At 42.5% G+C, this 22,470-nt stretch overlaps 1 protein-coding gene across 1 annotated transcript in view; it reads right to left on the minus strand.

Moving 5' to 3' along the window:
* The window catches only part of ttll12 (tubulin tyrosine ligase-like family, member 12), a 36,771-nt gene that overhangs the window by 10,569 nt on the left and 3,732 nt on the right, over nucleotides 1-22,470 (minus strand). Inside the window, exons 5-14 of the mRNA XM_020634759.3 lie at nucleotides 22,045-22,178; nucleotides 21,129-21,205; nucleotides 20,917-21,033; nucleotides 13,772-13,966; nucleotides 13,513-13,624; nucleotides 13,138-13,289; nucleotides 5,811-5,892; nucleotides 5,548-5,616; nucleotides 4,627-4,765; nucleotides 1,930-3,811 (exon numbers count right to left, since the gene is read on the minus strand). Of these exons, the coding sequence (XP_020490415.2) occupies nucleotides 3,660-3,811; nucleotides 4,627-4,765; nucleotides 5,548-5,616; nucleotides 5,811-5,892; nucleotides 13,138-13,289; nucleotides 13,513-13,624; nucleotides 13,772-13,966; nucleotides 20,917-21,033; nucleotides 21,129-21,205; nucleotides 22,045-22,178 (1,229 nt within the window). The 3' untranslated portion in view covers nucleotides 1,930-3,659. The remainder of the gene's footprint in view (nucleotides 1-1,929; nucleotides 3,812-4,626; nucleotides 4,766-5,547; nucleotides 5,617-5,810; nucleotides 5,893-13,137; nucleotides 13,290-13,512; nucleotides 13,625-13,771; nucleotides 13,967-20,916; nucleotides 21,034-21,128; nucleotides 21,206-22,044; nucleotides 22,179-22,470) is intronic.

A 22,470-nucleotide genomic window follows, 5' to 3' on the forward strand; every position in this document is an offset into this window, starting at 1 on the left:
CCCCCCCCCCCCCCCCCCCCCCCCCAAGTGATTTTAACAACTACCTGCTATGCTATTATTGTTTACTGTTAATATATTTATATTTGTGCCATTTGTATTTTTTGTATTGCTGCAGCGCACCCCTGGAAAAGAGACTTTGGTCTCAGTGGGTCCTGCCTGCTAAAATAAAGGATGAATAAATAAAAAATAAATGTATTGATGCATTAATTTTTGTGTAATATATTTTGCCCATGTATGTTATGTAATTGATTAAACTTGAATCCAATCTATTAAATTATAAAATGTTTTAAACCATACCTCAGTCTTAATATTTACTTACAGTATACTCATTTATCATTACCGAAATCTTCAGTCTAATTTCCGAAACCCATGTATCATTACCGCAACAGGTGTTGATTTTCTATCAATTTAATGAGTATAATAATGGTAATAGCTTTAAAATATATGTGCATAGTATATACATTATGCCTTTCAGGTTTATCACATCATTTTGAAAATACCTACAGGTTTCATTGAAATATATTTTAGGTTGCAGATTGTGGAGGGTGTGAGAAATCAGTCTAAAAAAATGTTTCAAGTAACTTTGCATGACTGTTAATAAATCAGTTTTTAAAAAATCTGAAAATGTATTCTTATTTCTAATGATCTTGATGTTTTGAGACCATTGCGGTAATGAGATTTTTATGGACTTGTTTTGGAAAATATGTTCTAAAACACGCTAAATTGTCAGTAAATATTTTAAAATTAATGCCCACAAAACACCAAAGACCTTGATATTGATAAACAAAGCTGATGCGCAGGTGTGAAAAAGTTCCTCGAGTGTTCACTTGAGGCTGACTCAAAAAGCTGTTAATCCTGTTAAAGCCCATTTTAAAATTCAACTAATTTGGACCAAGGACCAAATGTCTTGCCAAAAATATGCCAGTTGCAAGAAAGATAAAATGCATTGTGACGTCTTCTAGGATTTACCCGTTGCTACCAAATAGTGTTCTTTGTGCAATAATTTAGACTGCTGTTGCTGAAGATGTCTCTAAAAAGAGAAAGTTTTGCAAGAGTTGGCTAATCACGTTTGAGCCTTCTGTCTAGATGAACATCCTGTTATATTGCAAGCCTAGAAACACAAAGCGTGACAGGATGCAGATGGTTAAAATACACACAAGCGCCACTTTTCACTGTAGTAGTGCCAGACACAAACACTTCAGTACAAGTGCCTTAGATAATACTCCTGTCATTATTCACTTCTCGTGTCTGGCCTTAATCTTTACATCTTATAGATTTTCAACTTAATTCAGGACTCCATTCAACTTCATTAATAATGCATTTTTTATATTATATTATATATATATATATATATATAGTTTCCTTTTTCCCTAACCTGGCTGCAACAGTCCAAGATCATTAATTTTTCATTAAATACAAAATTATCTGCGAACGTTCTCCTCTTACATTGTTCCACATGCTTAGACCTCAAACTTTTTAGTACATTTGTGACCATTTTGGGTGCTTTGTCTCTCCATAAACTACGAATGGCTGGGGAAATGGAGCAGCAATCTGCGCAGCTGCGGGCAATCAACCAAGTCGACGAGAATTAATGTTTTTTTCCTGCAGAAGTAGTCTCTCCGTCAAAAAAAAAATATAAATAAACTATAAATAAATATAAACTGATTAGGACAAGAAAAGCGCGAAAACATAGTCTGAAGTTACGTCCAGCTCTGTCTATTTGAAAGCCCTCGTGTTAGAACGCGTTGACGTCATTTGTAGCACACATAAAATAATAATCACGTCAACGGCTAACTGTCTTCTACAATGTTTAAAGTAAGGCAAACTGACTGTATCCGACAGACTTTACCGGGGTTTCGTCATAAATTAGAATAAAAGTGATTTAAATATAAACGTTGAAGTTTCCCTCTAACGCCAAACAACACTCACCGTTTCTCCTCATTTCAACTTATTAAACGCATTTGTCAACACTCCCACAGCTTCCTTTTAACCGACGAGTCCTCTAAAACAATCACTACGACGACATGTCACCGTGTGAAAGAAAGTCACAAGATGGAAGAAATCCCAACCGAAGTGTTCTTCATCCGTCAACGTCCGTGTCTCCTCCTCCGCCGTAGTAGAGCCAGCGATGTCGTCTTTCTTTCCTCGGATATATTCCGTCTGCTTGTCCCGGAGCTCCTCAGACCTCCGAGGGGCTTCCTGAAGATGAAACGTCCTGTAGTCTGTGAAGGTCTGAGCCTGAGGGGGCCGACCGGAGCACTTATAGACTGCCCATGGCGAGCTCTGATTGGTCGAGGCGGATTGGGTTAAGACGGAAAGAGAATCGATGAGTTCCTGGAACATATGTTTAATTATGAGACAGTTGTATAACCCACAGATCATATAGGCATAGAATAAATCAGTAGGATGATTACATGAGGTTTGTTACTGTGTGTCTGATCCTCAAGTGTTTTAAAGGGGACATATTATGAAGAGAGTCTCCAGAGGGGGGCTGCTCGGGGGGCCACATACCTTGCAGGTATTCATCATCAGTTTGTTTTTTCCGCAATACCCACCACCACCACCACCACGCACACACGCACACAAACACACCTCATTTCCTCTTTAGGCAGCAGCAGCATCTGCACGTCCTCTTTTCGCTGTGTCTGGAGGACGAGGAACTCAAAATTCAAGAGGTGAGAGGAAACCAGGGAGGAAAACAATTGTTAGGATTTTAACAGAAGGGATGTATATCCTGTAATAACTTCTGTTTCATAGCACCAAACACAAGAACTTTTCAACAAGGTTTATCCAACATGTTTTTATTTCTTTTCATCCATACAGTTGTGTTTGGGTTTGGTTTGTGATTTTTAACCCTTTTCACACATTCCTAACAACTTCCAGACACTTTTCAGGACTTTCCCTTTGACAAAAGTCCCTCACAGTGGAGATTCTACCTATTAGAGGAAGAGGGGACTCTCAGCAGGTAGGACATGATGTAAAAGGATGCTACGGAATTCTGATGTTTGCAATAAATACGATTAAAGCGGTTGAAGAGACAGCGTCTTAAGCTGTGATGACAGCTGCTCTCTTTATAAAACCCTTACCAGATGGGCTGGCAGTCTCTTCCCCCCCTGATAACGTCGAGGTGAAACACGTGCAGCCCACTCAGATTTTTCATGCTTTCATAAGAAAAAAAACTAAGTCTGAACATTTTCTCAGGGAGCCACACCTGTTAACACATACGTCAACATTTTCACAAAGTTCAAATGTTTTCCTGCCAGCCGCCTTGAGAAGTTTCTGTGTGAAGTCAGTGGTTAGCGGAACTGTGTGATTCTATAACCTGAGACCAGCCTGCAAACACTGCGCTCTGTGCACGTAATGAAGCTGCTTCACTCTCTTGTCTCCCCACCTGCTTCTTCTCCCCTCTTCTGTTGATAGGGTGAATACGTTGAAACACAGGTGGTGTTTATATAAAAGCAAAGACTGTCATCACAGTGTTGGACTGTGTTGCTTCGTCAGCCATTTGTGCACCTGGACTCAAAGCATTTGTGTAGCAATGTGTGAAAAGAACTTTTGAAATACTTAGCCACAGAAGCAAACATGTTGAAGCAGAAACAAAGTGTTCAGTGAGATAGAAGAGTCCAGAAGAAAGACAAAAGCAGAAGCTGTTGAAGGGATCATACGATCGGTGTGACCGGGCAGTGCTCGGGCTGATCCAGGAACAGCGTCTGGAACATGTCGTTGTAGAAGGACGGGTGGTATAGACACGCCCGGGTGCAGTCTGGGCTGAAGTTCAACTCCAGGATCTGAGGCTGCATAACCCGCTCACCTGACCCCAGATCAAAATACATCACAAAGTCAATAAAGACATCATCATACAGAGAGCAAAAACAAGTGTGAGATACGAGAAATCTTCACAGAATTAGTTCTTATTGTAAGCTGTTGGGAGAGATCTAAAATCACCACAGTGGAAATCTAACCTGCAGTTTTTACCTGGAATGAAATAAATAGCAGCTTGTGTTTTCAGGACTGAATTCCATCTTTTTACATACTTGTGGATTTAAATGGCTCATAGGCACAAAAGTTTCAGAATCGCTCCTGTACGTTGCCCGAGCCAGCTGTGATGAAATCCCTGGAGCTTCAGTCTGTGTATGTTTTGAACTTCGTCTGTATTTACCTCTAGAAACGTTTGGAGGAGAAGGAGTGTTGGTACCAATTTTCATGAATTCATTCATCTTGGTAACTTTGCGACTGTACCAGAGTAATTCTTCTTTTGGGTCTGCGAAGCTGTAACCATGTATGGGTAAAACATCTCAATAGCAGCCGATCTACATTTGGATAGGAGCCGAGTATTTGTTGTTAACAACTGTTTGTTTAGACCGGAATGTGCGTCTGTTACGTACAAATCATGGTCATGTCATTTTTATAGCCTTTAAAGGCCCTGACACAGCAAGGAGATCGTCGGCCGTCGGTCCTAGTTGGACCGTCGGTGAGTGGTCGTCACTGGTTTTTGCCAGAACCTTTAACTGGTTCAAAAGTTGTTTGAGCTTTTGAGGGAGCGGTAAAGGATGAACCATTTCTCTGCCTCCTGAGGTTGAGGCTCAAATCCATTGATTCTTACATTTTTCTACTCTTCCCACTCACCGTTTGGCCCCGTACTCCAGTTCAACATGAGGTCAATGGCGTAAATGGCTCTGGATGATGGGTAGGGACAGATGCCATACGGAGCGGGCCGTGAAGAGGCCGCCTGGAAGAGCTCCTTGAAAGCTTTAAACAGCTCCGCCTGTGACACATAGGGACAAAGGAGACAGTGTGATTTACAGAGGAACGGCTCATCCTGAGACAAAAGGCTTGTTCTTAAATGCCTCAGAGTAAGGGATTAAGGTAACCATTAGAGAGCGCTGTGTGTAAAGAGTCGTTCTCAAAGGAACATTTGAACCCCAGGTAACAAACGGTGACCTTTCTGAAACAGTCAGCATGTAGTCTTACAACATGGGCCTCACTTTTGGACACATTTTAGGGTCTAAATGACTAAAAAGGTGTAACAAAAAGGGTTTAAATCTCTCAGGCTGAAATGGCTGATACACAATCCTAATAATAAAACTCTTTCCACTTAAAGTTCTGACAGGCTCAGATTGTTTTCTATGATATCGCAGAAAGGAGTCCGACAGAGGCAGACTTTTTTAGTATTTTAAGATTAAAAAAAAAAAAAAAAGTTTAAAGAACCGCTACATAGCTCTCATCAAAGCCACCAAGCTCCAAAGAGGTATACAGCTTAACAGCCCTTCCAGAGAGGGGGCGTTGTCAGACACAGCTCATTTACATTTAAAGGTACAGACACAGAAACAGCCTGTTCTGTGCAGGGCTGAAATAGAGGGGTTTATAGACATGATCAAATACAGGATCAGAGTGGATTTAGAACAACAAACTTCACACACATGTTTTGGGGAGCTCTGAGACTTATTTAAACTGGTTGAAGTGGAGGAGAATATGTGACCTTTAAAGAAAAAGAAAGCAATTTAATTCAGAAGATCTCATGGAAAAGAGTCTAAAGTTTGCACTAACCTCCACCTCCTTCCAGGGATGAAGTGGGTACTGCTTTTCAAACATGGGGATGAACTCATCGTAGTGCACCTACAGACAGAGAGACAATGATAAAAACATTTATAACTCTTCGTTTTACTTCACAAGACACACACTCAACTCTTATAAAAATCTCCCTGATACTGAATATTACTCTTCTAACTTGTTGTAGCTTTCATCTTGTGACCACAGACTGATTTGACATTTAGTATGAGCCAACAGGTGAAACCACTATGAATATGCACCTGTTTAAGCTCCACACCCTCTGCATAGTTCATGACGGTGAAATGTTTCTGGTAATCATCCAAGTGGTCCAAGGAGAAAGTTCTAGAAGGAGAAATAAAAGATCAGTCACTTATGGAATGCCATTTTATTCAATTTGAAATAAATAAATACATAAATTTGCCTATGGAATTAATTAATATGGCTATGAAATATACCCTGAAATAAATAAATGAGGCAATAAATATAAAATTACATTTAAATATATAAATGAGTCAATATAGTTAATAAATAAATAGGATTTTATTTAAAATGAGTACTTTTATTTATTTCAGGGGACTTTTATTTTCATAATGCCACATTTATTTATTTCCCTCTCCTTTTTTTTTCCATTTCTAATATGCAAATGAGGGGGACACAAACTGAAGCCTCCGCTCTCCTCCAGAGACACACTTCCAACCCCTCTGCACTCGAGTTCACACGAAGGAGTCAAGCATACGCTGTGGACAAAATTGCCCTTTCCTCGAGCTGCAATCACCTGTGTCCTGCATTGTTGTGTTAGCATGCTAAAGTTAGCGCTCTTTAGTTAACTCGTAGCTTCACATTGCATGTAAACTGACACAGAATGAGCGTGATCTAAAAACTCTTGCGACATCCAAATAATCAGTGAGTATGTTCTTCTTCTTCAAGGGGAGGAGCCGGCCGTCCCGTCCATGTAAACACGGCTCTGACAACAACACAGCCAGCGGGACTCGAGCTTCTCACTGTAATGTGCTGATGTGTTAAACATAATCCTATTTCGAACTGTCTGTGACATTTAAAAAAAAAAAAAAAAACGCTGCTCAGGACACACTGGTCCGTGCTCATTCTGTTTATCAGAGGCTTCTGCATGACCTCTCACTCCTACAGGACACTGTAGTGTCTAAAATACATTTAAGTGTTGTATCATGTGAACACCACATATTACAGAGTAGAACACTGTGCCTTATAGCTACAGCATGTTATCTAGTAGAACCATGATGTGATATAGTCAAACAGAGTTCAGAATCAAATTAACCCCTCAGCAGCTGGAAGAGCATGCCTCAGAGAGTTACGAGTTGAAAGACATAAATCATCAACATTAGGTCACCGTTTGTTACCTGGGGTTCAAATGTTCCTTTGAGGACAACTCTTTAAACACAGTACTCTCTAATGGTTATGTTAATCCCTTACTAGCTTTTCTTTTTATATCTATTTATATCTGCACCTTATTTTTCTATGTAAATACTTGCTGTTTTTACCCTGCACTACAACGAGCCAAATGCAACACAATTTCGTTCTTATCTGCACTGTAAAGTACAAGTTTGAACGACAATAAAGAAAGTGTAAGTCTTAAGAACAAGCCTTTTGTCTCAGGATGAGCCGTTCCTCTGTAAATCACACTGATAATAATCTCCTTTCATGTCTCCTTTGTCCCTATGTGTCACAGGCGGAGCTGTTTAAAGATTTCAAGGAGGCCTTCCAGGCGGCCTCTTCACGGCCCACTCCGTATGGTATCTGTCCCTACCCATCATCCACAGCCATTTACGAAAGATTGTAGTCCAGTGTTATATGACAGAAGCTGTTTTCACATCTGCATTCCTAAAACTATCTGGATAATTTAAGGAGGAATGCTCCAGAGATTATCCTGATCTGGTTGTTCACACGTGCTCCTCATAGCGGGAGACTATCCCTGTCAGGGGGGGCAGGGGGTCTCTCCTGAGGGAAGATGTGACGTAACAAGAATGAACAGACAACAGACAATTAACAGACAAGGAACAGCATATAACCAACATTTGTTTTTGTTTTGAGCGATCAAAATACACATTTCAACAGTTTCATTACTCAAATATACCCATTTCACATCATACTCACTGTATAGTGTTTGGAAAAGACTTCAATTAAAGGTAAACATCTTTAGTAAGAACTTAGGTCTTCAATAACAAATATATTCAAGTGGTGATTCTTAGCAGAATGTCAAGAAGAATTCACCACTCGTTATTTCACACTAACTGTAGATTAAGTTGCAGCTTTTGTTTTGAACTAAACATATTGTTTTTTTTTTTCAATCTATTAATGTATGATAACAGAAGTTATTTGCACCCATTAATGTGTTCAGAGAGAGATCATTTTTGCCTTTATCGGACGGAGTTGGGGTAAAGAAGCAGAAAGTTCATGTGGGCAGAAAGGAGAGCAGCAGAGGTTGCAGATAAGAGTCAAACTTTTGACCTAAAAAGGGGTTTCTTTGGTCTTAAACACGAGTGGGGGTTGTGAAGTACATCATTGCTGTGTGGACTACAGTGAGGAGAGGAGCAATTGTTTGAGAACAAGAGAGTGACCTTTGTAGGTGGTCGGAGGCCTTGAGATTGGGTTTACAATCCGGAGCATCTGCTGCGACTTCGACCTGCATAACAAAAGGCTGCAGTGAAAACACTAAGACCTTGAGACACACAGAGTTGTGTGCTAATCTCTAACCTTTCACATTCCTCTCCCATCACCTGTTCACACCTCCAGCTTCTTATTCCTCGAGAGGAAAGACATGATGACATTACAAAAAGAAGGATGCTGCAGACGTCAATGTGATGTTTACAACAAATCAAAGATGGCAGACGAAGCAACAGTGTGACACTCTAATGACAGCTTTTCTTCAAATCGTTGCTCGGTGGAGGTGTTTCTTCCGTCAGCCACATTGATTTCTTCAGCCTCAGCAAAGTGTATTTCCTTTCAAACTCCTGGCTCTGCTCCAAATATAGATCGGCTGTGTTCATGCTTCTCACACAAACACGTTACAGAGTTACTGTGAGTTGTAGCCGTTATCAGCAGCGTTTTACAACCTCTCTTCCTGCAGGACTCAGGACTGTGGAGTAACATTCCTTACATTCCTTAAGTTGATTACTTACTTAGTCTCTGCAAAGTCGTAAAACTGACCATCTGTTGAAGGACTGCTGAAGAGCTGAATTAAACCACAGCTTTCAATTCTGCATCAAACGAACATTTATGTCTTTCTTCATCTAGATATTTGTAATTGTCACATTGAATGTATTACAATCATCTTTTTAAACTCCAAATCTGATCTTCAGAACAGCAATAAGAGTTATATTATGTTTAATAGGAATTTGACGTGTTATAAAGCATACTCTTCGATATTAGCTATAGAAGGTGTTATTTAAAGACACCAATGTCTTTTCCTACTTTATTAATATGTCTTATTAAGAATGTTGACTGTATAACATGTTTTTGTTCACCTACAGGCTGGGATTGACTGAGGATGTTCCCAGATGGTTTGATTTTCATCGCAACATGAATCTGATAGAAATGTTTGTATAAATATATGACGTGAACCTACATCAACGTGGATCTGATAGAAATAATATCGAAATGAATGCATCGTGACGTATATATGTTTAGATTCTTATTCTTAATCTTATTGAGTAAACTCGGTTTAGTTTAAACAATTGTCCTCCGGTCAGAATGGGAGCCACCTGTGGGCGGCACCCCTCTTTGCCTGCAGACCCCCCTCCTCTCAGCCAGCAGATAAGAGTTCACACTGAGCTCAGATCTTGGGGTCTTCTTGTTTTCTGTTTGTGAAGTTTAGAGCTTCAGCTCTGGATCTCTTCTCTTCGGACTTCGGTCCGAATCACTTCTTTTAAGCTTGTGCCATAGAGACAAGTCTCTGCCGAACTTTCTTTTTCATGCACAATTTTGGAACATCAATTCTTTCTGGCTCAAGCAAGGTTTTTGAACTTTCTTCTCCAAGGTCTTTGCTCTTCAATTTTGAACGCCAATGACTTACTTTGGATTCATCAAGATGGCCATCCGGTTAATCTGAATTGGAAATCGACGTATCAAAAGACTCTTTAATAATTTCTTTCCTGTTGGATCCTCTTGGAGCTTCCGAGACGACGGCTGAACCAACGTACAATCTCCATCCCAGCTGCACACTCCGACCAAGGTGTCAAGGCATCTGATCTGGCCCGTGGACCTCTCTGGACCTGGAAAGAACCGCTTGCCAGAGACTGAAACGCGGGACCAGCCGGCGGAGTTCAATTGAACACTCTCTCACAGTAAGACTGCTGGTGGCAAGGGGTGTTGGAAGATTGAGTCTTGAGTCGTGTCTATTCAGAGCCCTCCTTTAAATCCAAATAGAATCCCAAAATTCTTTTATCAACTTCTTCTTTTTGCCCATGTTCTGAGATATATATATATATATATAATGTCACCATACATTATAATTGCATTATCCTGATCACAATAATCATATTCTTTATCTGTTTCATCTATACATTATTGTTTACCCCTTTTATATTAAATTTTAAACATAAAATTCAGGACTTTGTCTGTGTGTTTTCTTGTTTAACATTTCCAGAACTTACTTCTTTCAAGATATGAAACTGACTGATTAATTAATTAACTTATACCATTAAAGTTATTTTTTCTTCCTTTAACAGGAAGTGGTGCCCCTTCTTACATCCGAGGTTAAATAAAGACATAACATCTTAATAACTTAATTACGCTACAGAGTCATGTTAGTCAGATACAAACAGAACACTCCTGGATACTCCATCATGAAGGCTGTCCACGTTGTGTACCCGTGCTTGTGCATGAACTGTCCCGTGCCGAAGCACACCTTTTCCAAGCATGCCAGGGCCGAGGAAGTGTACCGAGCTTGAGCCAAGTGTGAGTGCGCTGTTAAATACAGAACCCCCCCACGAAGTCAACACATCAAAGTATAATCTTACAACAATAGACAAATACACCTTAAATATGCAAATTCATAAAGGGCAATCGCACCTCTCTAAAAAAAGTGGAAAACCACCAGGTGGTAGGTCATCAAAGGGACAGTTAGGATTCATCACTCCTCTTACAGAGATTAGTTTCTCTGTTCACACATGCTCGTCACAGTGGGAGACTATCCCTGTCAGAGAGGAGGGGGGGCGAGGGGTCTCCTGAGGGGAGATGTGAGTCAGCAGAGTCCTCTATACAACGCTATAATGAGAATATTTGTCTTTCTAAAAGCTGTTTTAGTCAAGGACTAAAGAGAAGAAGAACAACATACTCACTGATTATTTGGATGCATTTAAGAGTTTTTAGCTCACGATCATTCTGTGTCAGTTTACACGCAATGTGTAGCTACGAGCTAACTAAAGAGCTCTAACATTAGCATGCTAACACAACAATGCAGGACACAGGCAACTGCAGCCTGAGCCAAGGAGGATTGTGTCCTGATTATATCCTGCTGCGTTCTCACATCAGATCATTCTCTGACTTTCTGCAGAATAAATACGAGGAGGCTGGAGGAGAAACTCTGGGTGAAAAACGTGTTTTTTTGCATTCAAACATGCAGCTCCTCCTGCAAATATGAGGAGACGTATCTCACCATAGATTTATGACCTTCTGACCTTCATCTCGGGTTACCATGCTCAAATTTATAACCCCTCAGGGCGCGGTCACACTGGCCAGGGCTAATAACCGTGCCTAAAAGCACGATTACCACTTGTACATAATGTCGTAATACAACACATGCACGCTTTATGTTATCATGAAGCGTGCTCCGTTTACAAACAGGCGGGCGAGAGAGCGAGAGAGAGAGCGAGAGCGAGAGAGAGAGAGAGATAGACGTGCAGTCCAGTCTGCATCTGCACATCAGAGAAAAACACAGAGAGCATGACAGCCACTTTGTGTCTTATATTGTGTCATGTTAGTCAGATACAGCCATGAAACTCTGGATTTCTCCTTAATGAAGGCTGTCAGCGTTGTGTACCTGCGTGCTTGTGCTCGTGCATGAAGTGTACCATGCTGAAGCACACCTCTCCGAAGTGTGCCAAAGCGAAGGAAGTGTACCGTGCCTGAGCACGATACGGAGCGGTCACACTGGTCAAACGAACTGGACTTTAGCGTTGAAGCGTGCTCGGGCACGGTACGGATCGCCAGTGTGACCGCGCCCTCATTTCCTGACCCAGCTTTGTGCTCTCTCTCCCCTCCATCCTCCTCGGTGATTTTAACATCCACTTGGACTCCACAAACTCAACAATAACCACTGAATTCATCAAAATACTGAACTGCTTCAACTTAACTCAACATGTCAACTTCCCCACCCACAACATAAACATTGACATTCCCACCCCCCCTGCCAAAACAAAAACGCTCAATCCACTTCGGCAAACTAAACACTGTCTCTCCTTCCGCCCTATCATCTGCCCTCATGGACAAAATGTCTGCCTCCCCTCCCCCTGACCTCACTGACGAATACAACCGCACTCTCTCCTCCTGCCTCGACCTACTCGCACCAATCTCCTTCACCAACTCTGCTCCCTGGTTCACTCCAGACCTCCGTCACATGAAAACCCGTGCCCGTCAACTGGAAAGACTACGCAGCAAAACCGGACTCACTGTACACGCCCAAGCCTACAAAGACCACCTCCAACAATACAAAGATGCCCTTTCCCACGCCCGATCCACCTACTACTCTCATCTCATACAGTCTGGCTCCAGAAGCCCCAAAGCATTATTCTCCACAATCAACAAACTCCTCAACCCTCTGGACAACGGTTCCCAATCCTTCACAGCAGACAAATGCACCTCCTTCCTGTCATTCTTCCAAACAAAAATAGACACTATCTACAGCAACCTGGCACCTCTTTTACCTGTCCCGCCTTCTTTCCCTTCCCCCACCTTAACCTCTCAGCAACTGTCCTAGTTCTCCCCTGTCTCCCCTGCAGAGCTCTCCGACCTCATCACGGGAATGAAAACCTCCGCCTGCCTTCTGGACCCCCATCCCCACCAGTCTTGTCAAGGCCTGTCGTCCCACCCTATCCCCACTCATCATCTCAACAGTTAACTCCTCCCTCTCCACCAGAGCCGTTCCACTATCCCTCAAACTTGCTGCTGTCACCCCCATTTAAAAAAAAAAAAAACTGGACTCAATCCGACATCCCAAACAACTACAGACCCATCTCGAACCTCCCCTTTCTCTCAAAACTTCTGGAACGTGCTGTTGCTTCTCAACTCAAAATCCAACTCTCTGCCAATGACCTTTATGAATCATTCCAATCTGGTTTCCGTTCCCACCACAGCACCGAAACAGCTCTCCTCAAGATCACCAACAACCTTCTCCTGTCCTCTGATGCCGGAAACCTCAACATCCTCATTCTACATATAATATAAATCTAATGTATTATTATGTGTGTGTGTGATTGTGCGTGTGTGAGTGAGTGAGTGAGTGAGTGTGTGAATGTGTGGGTATGGGGGAGCTGGAGCCTCTCTTCCTCTCTGTGTAGAACAGCTCCAAAGTAGTAGGAGTTAAACGCATGCATGCATGTGTGTATGTTTCACCTGTTAGCGAAGCGCAGCCAGAAGACGTTGTAGGCGTAGAGTCTCAGAGGCTCCAGAGAGCGAAGCATCAGCATGTAGCGAATGTCAAACTTCACCATCCCCACCTCCTCCCTGTGGAACAGCACCGGGTCTTCAAGGTACTTACACACTACCTGGAACACACAGGCACACACACACACACACACACACACACACACACACACACACACACACACACATCAGGCTCAGATCATGTTCTTATCAGGCTCATTAATCTGTTAAAACAGGAGGAGGAGGTGGAGCCGGTTATATACAGTCACTGGTCTGAACACAGCTTCAGCATTTTGGTTCCACATCGTGTGTGTTGTGTGTGTGTGTGTGTGTGTGTGTGTGTACCTTTGGTGTGCTCTCTCTTTGTCGGATTATGTAGTCCAGGTTGTTCGTGATGTGTGTGTCCAGTCCTCGCGCCAAGTTCCAGGGCTTACAGATCCAGTGGTTGTCCTCCCCTCTGAAACACAACGACGGACATTCATCCAACAACAAACCTAACACCGCCCTGAGCTGGAGCCTTAAAGACTCCGGTGCTAAAGAGTGCTTTTAGAGCATCAACTCGTTTTTTATCAAAGCTGGATTCAGTCTGTAAGGCGGTCCGAACCTCTCTTGTCTCAGCGTGTAGTGCTTTATGAACTGTGGCAGCTCCGTGTGGAGGTTGAAGGTCTCCGGTAGCCAATCAGGCGACGGCCCTCCTTTAACTCTGCGGGCCACAGCGGACAGGCAGTCCTTGACGGTGACGAGGTTCTCACAGGGAAACTGGTTCAGCATCACATGAGGACGCTCCTCGCTCAGCTTCCTGGCAGAAAAGAAGACTTTGATTACAGAAGAGTTCACTCTGAGTTTCAAAATGCCAGGGTTGGTCAACAAAAAAAACAAAAAAACAAAAAAACGACGTCGGCTGGAAATTAGGAATTTGGTAAATGGTAAATGGACTTGAGGTTGTAGAATTATTTTCTAGTCTTCTGACTACTCAAGTGCTTTTACACCACAGGTCACACCTACACATTCACACACTGATGGTGGAGGCTGCTGAGTAAAGAGTCCATCAGAAGTAACTTATCCCATTCGGGCTTAAGTGTCTTGCCCGAGGACACATCGGACATGTGGCTGCAGGAGCTGGGGATCGAACCCTCGGCCTTCCAGTTGAGTGACTCTACCACTGAGCCACAGCCACCCCTGTGTGTGAGGCTCAACCACTGACTTCTGACTTTGACTGCATACCCTGTTTCCTTCATGGATCAGTAAGCAGGGGTTATTGAATCCCCCAAACAGACCTAGTATTGCCCCCAATATTTCCAAATCTGGACCAAGTTGCAACTTCTTGTGCCACTGTGGGAGGCTTGGGCGGCTGTGGCTCAGTTGGCAGAGTCGTCTTAGGTAGAATTTTCCTGTGCAAAGAAACGGTGTTTTGACGGCGGAAAAGTGTGTAACGTGAAGTTGTGCGTTTGTGTTGAAATTATCAGTTATAGTTGAGTTATGAGTTTCACGTCTTTGTGGTTGGTTGGTGGCTAACGGTGTAGCTAACGTTGGACTATATGTCAGAGTGTAAGCTGCATTCACATGGACTCAGACAGGCGAATGGCGTTAAAGTGGACTAGAGAAGGATGGCGAGGTTTAAATATTTTACCTTTTTACCGTCCGCCGCGACGCAATATGGAAATGCATATTTTAACTGGGTTTGCTGACCGCCATCTGTTCATGTTCACGTCATTGACAGTTAGAAGATATCCGACCCTGAGATGTTTCGCCTTCAATCTGAATGTTGTGGAGGCATATTGTGACCCCTCCCCCCCCACTGCTTTTGGAGGTAGAAACGGAGGCGTGGGAGCGCAGCGCTAGCGTTTTTCAAGAGTGTGACAGCACTAATAGAAAGTCTGGTGTTAATAGTAAAATGATGTCAGACAAACACTCTAATGCAGTACAGATACCTGAAAAGTCCACCTCGTTTATAAGCACTTGTACTCTGTAACCCCCCGCCTCTGGAGACGGGACGGCAATCCAGTCTCTCTCCTGTATTTTAACCTCAAACATATTCTCTCTTTGTTGGAGCTCAGAAATATTTGAGCTCCAAGGACATGTGAGAACATAATTAAACTCTGCTCCAAGGACATGTTGATTCATGCGGTTGGAGATAAAAGCGTGAATACTTTGCTTTGTCTGCCCTTGCAAAAGTAAATAAAAAGGAGAACGAAGCCAGAAAGGTAACTGTGGCTGAAGTTTAACCAATGGTGGGCGTTGTACTCCGTTTTTTTTTTTCATGGAGAGGAAAATAACAGCCCACCCCTGAAGTGAAAAGTCCCTCAGCTCCTCTGTGCAATAGAAAGAAGAAGAAATAATGGCTGGAATGAGAGATATTTACAGTGGGTACGGAAAGTATTCAGACCCCTTTACATTTTTCACTCTGTTTCATTGCAGCCATTTGCTAAAATCAAAAAAGTTCATTTTATTTCTCATTAATGTACACTCAGCACCCCATCTTGACAGAAAAAAAAACAGAAATGTAGACATTTTTGCAAATTTATTAAAAAAGAAAAACTGAAATATCACATGGTCATAAGTATTCAGACCCTTTGCTGTGACACTTATATTTAACACACATGCTGTCCATTTCTTCTGATCCTCCTTGAGATGGTTCTGCGCCTTCATTGGAGTCCAGCTGTGTTTAATTAAACTGATTGGACTTGATTAGGAAAGGCACACACCTGTCTATATAAGACCTTACAGCTCACAGTGCATGTCAGAGCAAATGAGAATCATGAGGTCGAAGGAACTGCCCAAGGAGCTCAGAGACAGAATTGTGGCAAGGCACAGATCTGGCCAAGGTTACAAAAGAATTTCTGCAGCACTCAAGGTTCGTAAGAGCACAGTGGCCTCCATAATCCTTAAATGGAAGAAGTTTGGGACGACCAGAACTCTTCCTAGACCTGGCCGTCCAGCCAAACTGAGCAATCGTGGGAGAAGAGCCTTGGTGAGAGAGGTAAAGAAGAACCCAAAGATCACTGTGGCTGAGCTCCAGAGATGCAGTAGGGAGATGGGAGAAAGTCAACTATCACTGCAGCCCTCCACCAGTCGGGGCAGAGTGGCCCGACGGAAGCCTCTCCTCAGTGCAAGACATATGAAAGCCCGCATAGAGTTTGCCAAAAAACACATGAAGGACTCCCAGACTATGAGAAAGAAGATTCTCTGGTCTGATGAGACCAAGATTGAACTTTTTGGCTTTAATTCTAAGCGGTATGTGTGGAGAAAACCAGGCACTGCTCATCACCTGCCCAATACAATCCCAACAGTGAAACATGGTGGTGGCAGCATCATGCTATGGGGGTGTTTTTCAGCTGCAGGGACAGGACGACTGGTTGCAATTGAAGGAAAGATGAATGCGGCCAAGTACAGAGATATCCTGGAAGAAAACCTCTTCCAGAGTGCTCAGGACCTCAGACTGGGCCGAAGGGTCACCTTCCAACAAGACAATGACCCTAAGCACACAGCTAAAATAACAAAGGAGTGGCTTCGGAACAACTCTGTGACCATTCTTGACTGGCCCAGCCAGAGCCCTGACCTAAACCCAATTGAACATCTCTGGAGAGACCTGAAAATGGCTGTCCACCAACGTTCATCATCCAACCTGACAGAACTGGAGAGGATCTGCAAGGAAGAATGGCAGAGGATCCCCAAATCCAGGTGTGAAAAACTTGTTGCATCATTCCCAAGAAGACTCAAGGCTGTACTAGCTCAAAAGGGTGCTTCTACTCAATACTGAGCAAAGGGTCTGAATACTTATGACCATGTGATATTTCAGTTTTTCTTTTTTAATAAATTTGCAAAAATTTCTACATTTCTGTTTTTTTTTTCTGTCAAGATGGGGTGCTGAGTGTACATTAATGAGAAATAAAATGAACTTTTTTGATTTTAGCAAATGGCTGCAATGAAACAAAGAGTGAAAAATGTAAAGGGGTCTGAATACTTTCCGTACCCACTGTATGTGCCGTAATTTTGTGCTAAACGTCTTATCTTACTGTTTTTCTATTTTTATCTTCTTTTACTTCTTACTGTCCTTTAATTTATGCTCTTATCTCGTATTTATGCTCTTATCTTAACTCCTTTATGTTTTAACTTGGTTATTTCTTATCTTAGTCTATTTGTTTTATATTTACTCTTTATTTTTATTAATTTTTTTTTTTTATCCTTCTTTCACTGCTCTTACCTTTTTATTGCTGTTATCTTTTTATTTGCTTTTAGCTCTTTTAGTTTCTTACATCTTTTTAAATCGTTGGTCCTCTTGGTCTCAGCTCGTGTTGTTGGGTTCTTGTGTTGCCTGGATTCTTATGATGGTTCTTGTGATGGTCGGGTTATACATGTCTATTGGGTATCGTGCAATTTGGGTTCTTTTCTGTTGAATTGTATTTAATTATTTTTATTCTTTTGCATTTGTTATGTTCTTGCTGTTGTTTATGTTCTTCTGTGTTTGGTTTTGCTTGACATATAAATAAAGTTGTTATTATTAATAATAATAATGAACAAAACCCCACACAATTCTATAGAGGGTTCTAGTTGTCTCGGTGTCAACCATAGACCGTAAATATTAACGGACGAAGCCTGAGTGACCTCAGTCATCTCTTCCTGCAGGGGGGCTCCTGAGGCTCATCGGCAGCAGCCGCTGTTGTGGATTTTCCTGATTGTGGAATGAAGAGTCTCGAAGTCAGATCTTGTCTTTGTGAATTTTATTGCAGAGGTTAAATGGTCTTTTTGCAAAAAGGAGGAACTGAGCAGCACTAGTGATGTGTATCAAGAGTACAGAGCATCCCCCTCTCGCTTTGCATTGACAGAGTATTTATGCATGAGCAGACTGACGTATTCTAGTTGATACCAATCTGCCCAGAAACAAGAGTTTTTTCAGGTCTGTAACCATGTAAGGCGATTGCGCTTTGATCTTCTTAAAGTTCTTTGCTTTTGCTCAAGGTTGCAGATGCCTCCTCGTAGGAGTAGAGGAAGCGAGAACAGACAAAGATGCTGACGCAGATGTTTGCGTAGATCAGAAGTTTCATCTAGCAGATGGAGATGTTGCAGAGGTCAGAATGACATTTGTATTTTTCCACTACACCGCTATGCTGGAAATCCTGTCTCAGAGTAACTTTCAGCTGAGGGATGAAGGAGGTGTGTCTTTCCGTGAAGAGAGCGTTTGTTTTTGATAACGAGAAAAATTCAGAGTACAAGTCGGGACTATCTGAGCTCTGTGTGTGGACACACCTTAAATTTGCTCCCATGATCTTTTCTGCAGCAGGTTTAGCCATCTGCTGAGACAACCTGCTGGAGGAAGGTCTAAACCAATAAAGTCATTAAGATGCCTTTTATGTAATAACATTTCTGATTTTTAAATCAATCAAAGTCAAATCCTCCTTCAGGTAAGAAGCATTCTTAGAAGGAAAGCTCACTCACATGCGGCAAAAAAAAAAAAAAAAGGTGAAACTTTTGTTTTGAACGTTGCCGTAACTTTCCACAGGAAACGAGAGGAGGGGAAAGAGTGAGTCACTCCTGGAACATGTGATCAGCCCGGTTCTTGTGGTCATGTTACACATTAATCTTTAGCAGAAGAGGAGGCACGGCATTTGGTGAAACGAGATCAGCAGATCAGAACCATGTTTGGTAAAAGAACGAGGAGAGATGTGACGATTGGCTCACACGGAGCAGAGGAGGCTGATGGGGCGGAGGAGGGGAAAAAGGGAAAGCTATAAATCAGCTGAAGTCAAACACAGAGTTAGTCATGGAGTCAGAGAGGATCGACTGTGACTGTGCAGCTGAGAGAGAAACCAGACAGAGCTGTGATCTCATCTCTGCTTCACTCTGGTCTGACTGTAAACCACGACAGAAACAAGACTTCTGTATCTTTTTTTTTTTCCAGAACTGGAACTACATTTTTTAATTCTTGAGACATGTACAAGGAGCCAAAAGCTTTGAAATTCCTCCATGAGATTTCTTTAGCTTGCAGCTGCTTTAAGGGCTGTAATTTAACCCTTTGGATTCCGTGTTTTTTTATGATGCTGACACACTCAGAGTGTCCGACCCGTTACATCGCTCCATCTTAACCCACCAGACTCCATTAATAGAAACATTAAATGTACGATCCAAAACCCGGGCGTTGCTGGTCGACCTCCATCAGTTTGTTTTCCTGCATTAGCTGTGTCACACAATCATCACGTTGGATCCAAACTAGCCATTCTGAATATTAATAAAGAGAAAATCTAATTTCCCAGATGTTTTGTAAACATATTGAGCGTGAAGTCAAACTCCCTCTGGGTGCGTTGTTCTCAGCTCTGTGTTCACCCCGACAGGACGGACGCTTCATTCAGCTTGTTTATGATTCGCTCAGAGGTTCAGACTTGTTTCATAACATGAACCCCTCCCACTTTCTGAAAGTCTAAGCTCCACCATCGCCTGGAGGAAGAGAGACGTCCGCGAACAGGATGGGAGCGGCGGAGGAGGCGTGGAGACGGGAGGGGGGGGGGGGGGGCGAGGGGGGAGCTGAGGTTTGAAGGAGGCGTCTCTGAAGAGGGCTTTCACATGCTGTTATAAAGGGTTGGTTTAATATCAAACAGGTTCTGCCTGATTTCTCTTTGATGGTTTGTTTTGAACGTTGCAGTAACTTTCCAGAGAAAACGAGAGGAAGAGGAAGGAGTGAGCCACTGCTGGAACATGTGATCAGCCTGGTTCTTGTGGTCACATTATCATTTTTATTAGATATGTTGTGATGGAATAAAAACTTTTTGTGGCATTGGAGTGAGTGTGCAGAAATATCTTCTTCCTCAGTCTGGTGGTTTTGCTCCGCCCTGCACGCTTTTGAACTCTGACTCTTCTAAAATCTTTTTGACGTCTAATAAAGGATGCAAAAGTTACGTTGATGTCTCTCAGGTGACAGTCTGAACTCAACATTGAATCTGTGCAATTTGCAGACAGTTTGCAGGCGTTACCGCTTGCTAGGTGGTTTCTTTGAGACTCCTCCCACTTACCTGTGACTGCCTGCACCTGGGCAAGAGGCATAAAAGCCAGTCTCTCAAGCCAACCTGCACAACCTTATAACTTAAGAGTGAGTTTATGATGGACCTCCCTTTAAGGTTATACTCCATGAGTTGGACCTGATTTCGATACCACTCAAGGTGGCAAAACTTTGGTATGATAGACTTTCCTGAGTGGCAGCTTTGTCACAGTATCCTGAAGTGAGCTGAGAGAATAAATTATACACATGGTTTGTTTCTTGGACAAAAATATCTTTAAAAAAAAAAAAAAAAAAAATGCGGCTGTATCAAAAAATGGAATCACTCTTTGTTTTTTTATTATCCCCCAATTCGTCTTTTAGTTCAAGGTCGTTTGCTACGGTGGCCGGCTGGTGTCAGACTAATGCGTATCAAACACAAAATGCAAGAATGTCATGAATGCTAAAAGCCGAACAGATCATTTTTAACATTGTACAATTTATTCAGCTGGTTTTTTGGAGACCCCGCCTACCTGTGTGTGCTGACTGGCTGCACAGGAAGTGATAACTTTCTATACTGTAAAATCAGATCCATCAGGCTTCATCTGCATTCATGTTGCTCCCTATTCCAAACCATTTTGGATATGCATTCGTCTGACACCTCTTGGCCTCCGTAGTTTTGTCACCCTCTCCTCAATGTTCTTGTGACAACTTCCTGACATGATGCAGGATCTTCATGTTCTGGTTCTCGATCTTCAAATGCGGTTAAAAACTTTTCTGACCTGAAGTCTTTGATGTGACTGTAGCTCCAGATGACGTCGGCCTCCTCCTCGTCCTCCGTCAGCTGGAAGCGAGGGTGCGTCAGGTTGTTGGTGACCTGAGAAATTTCAGAGTAAACCCTGAAGGACAAACACAACGATGGTTCAACACTCATAAAATCACTTTTTAGCCTTGGAGTCGATCTAATGTGGAGCTGCAGATCTCAGAGACTTACTTCAGGATTTTGTCTTCAAGCAAACTGCAGGGCTGGATCTCTGCAGGAAACTTCTCCTTGTTCTCCAAATGAATCGTCTGCACACACACACACACACACACACACACACACACACACACACACACACACGATATTTAGGATGTAAAATCTTGATGAATACGTCATGAACGCATCTGGCGTGTCGTCGAGAGACAAGGGAGGACTGTAGTCATGGCGACCAGGGGCAGGACATAACCCTGCGTCTCTTCTGTTTTTTAGTTTGCGGTACAGATCATCAGTGCAGCACTGTTCTGAAACAATGTGTCCATATATCTACGATTGGATCAACTTTCATACACCCTAAAACAACTTCCACTTCCTTCTGTTACACCGACCGCCGCCCGTTGGAGTTTTCAAATGAAACTTTATTAACAATTGTCAACGATTTCACTCGTGTAGTGTGAGCTCTCAGGTCGTGCACGACAATCGGGTAACAATAGTGTGAGGATTGCATATTATAAACACACCCTAATCAGCTAAGGTTAAAAGTGAGTTAACGAGAGCAAATCCATGAGTGAAGCTGAGCACACAGAGAGGTGGGTGTCTAGCTCAGCAGATAGTCCAACGCGATCGATTTCTGTGAATGTCCTGAGGGCAGAGAGTGTTCAACCGTCCATAGGAGATTTACAGAAGAGAATTCAAAAGGCATACAGACTATGTATCAAAGTGACAAGTGTACTATGTTTGTATGCCAACGACCCGGTCACAGGAAAGAGAGGCGGCGATGGGGAAGCAATAGCTCAAGAATACCTGAAATTCTGCTGTCCTCTCGTGAACTCATAGCTATTATCATCACTATAAAACCATAAACATAACAAATGAAACCTCAAAAAAGCAGGTTCCAGTCAGGTGTTTATCTGACAGTGTCAGTCCTCACCTCGTAGTATGAGTCCGCAGGCTCGCTGGTGGCACTGCTGACGTGTTCCAGATCTGCAGGTATCCATGGTAACAGACGGCATCGCCTCACCAAGGGGTCGGTCTCTCCATATGTGTAATCACGAGTCACCTCATCTGTGGACATATGAAGATATTGAACCATGATGGGAATTGAAAAACACACACACACACACACACACATCAACACTTCGACATCTGAAAGATAAACTTCAGTGTGTATCAGAATTTGATTTCCCGGCATGACTTCCCGCTCACTATCTCTCTTTCTAGCCCTCCTGGGTCAGAGCGAGGAAAGAACAAGCTACAAAGAGTGTGTGTGTCCAAGATCTTTTAAAACCTTAAGTGTCTACACTATCGGGTTTAGACTTTGGTCTTTGTGTTTTGCTTTTTACATTTTTACTTTTAC

This window comes from Labrus bergylta, chromosome 23, assembly GCF_963930695.1.
Source record: "Labrus bergylta chromosome 23, fLabBer1.1, whole genome shotgun sequence".
NCBI classification, from domain to species: Eukaryota; Metazoa; Chordata; class Actinopteri; order Labriformes; family Labridae; genus Labrus; species Labrus bergylta.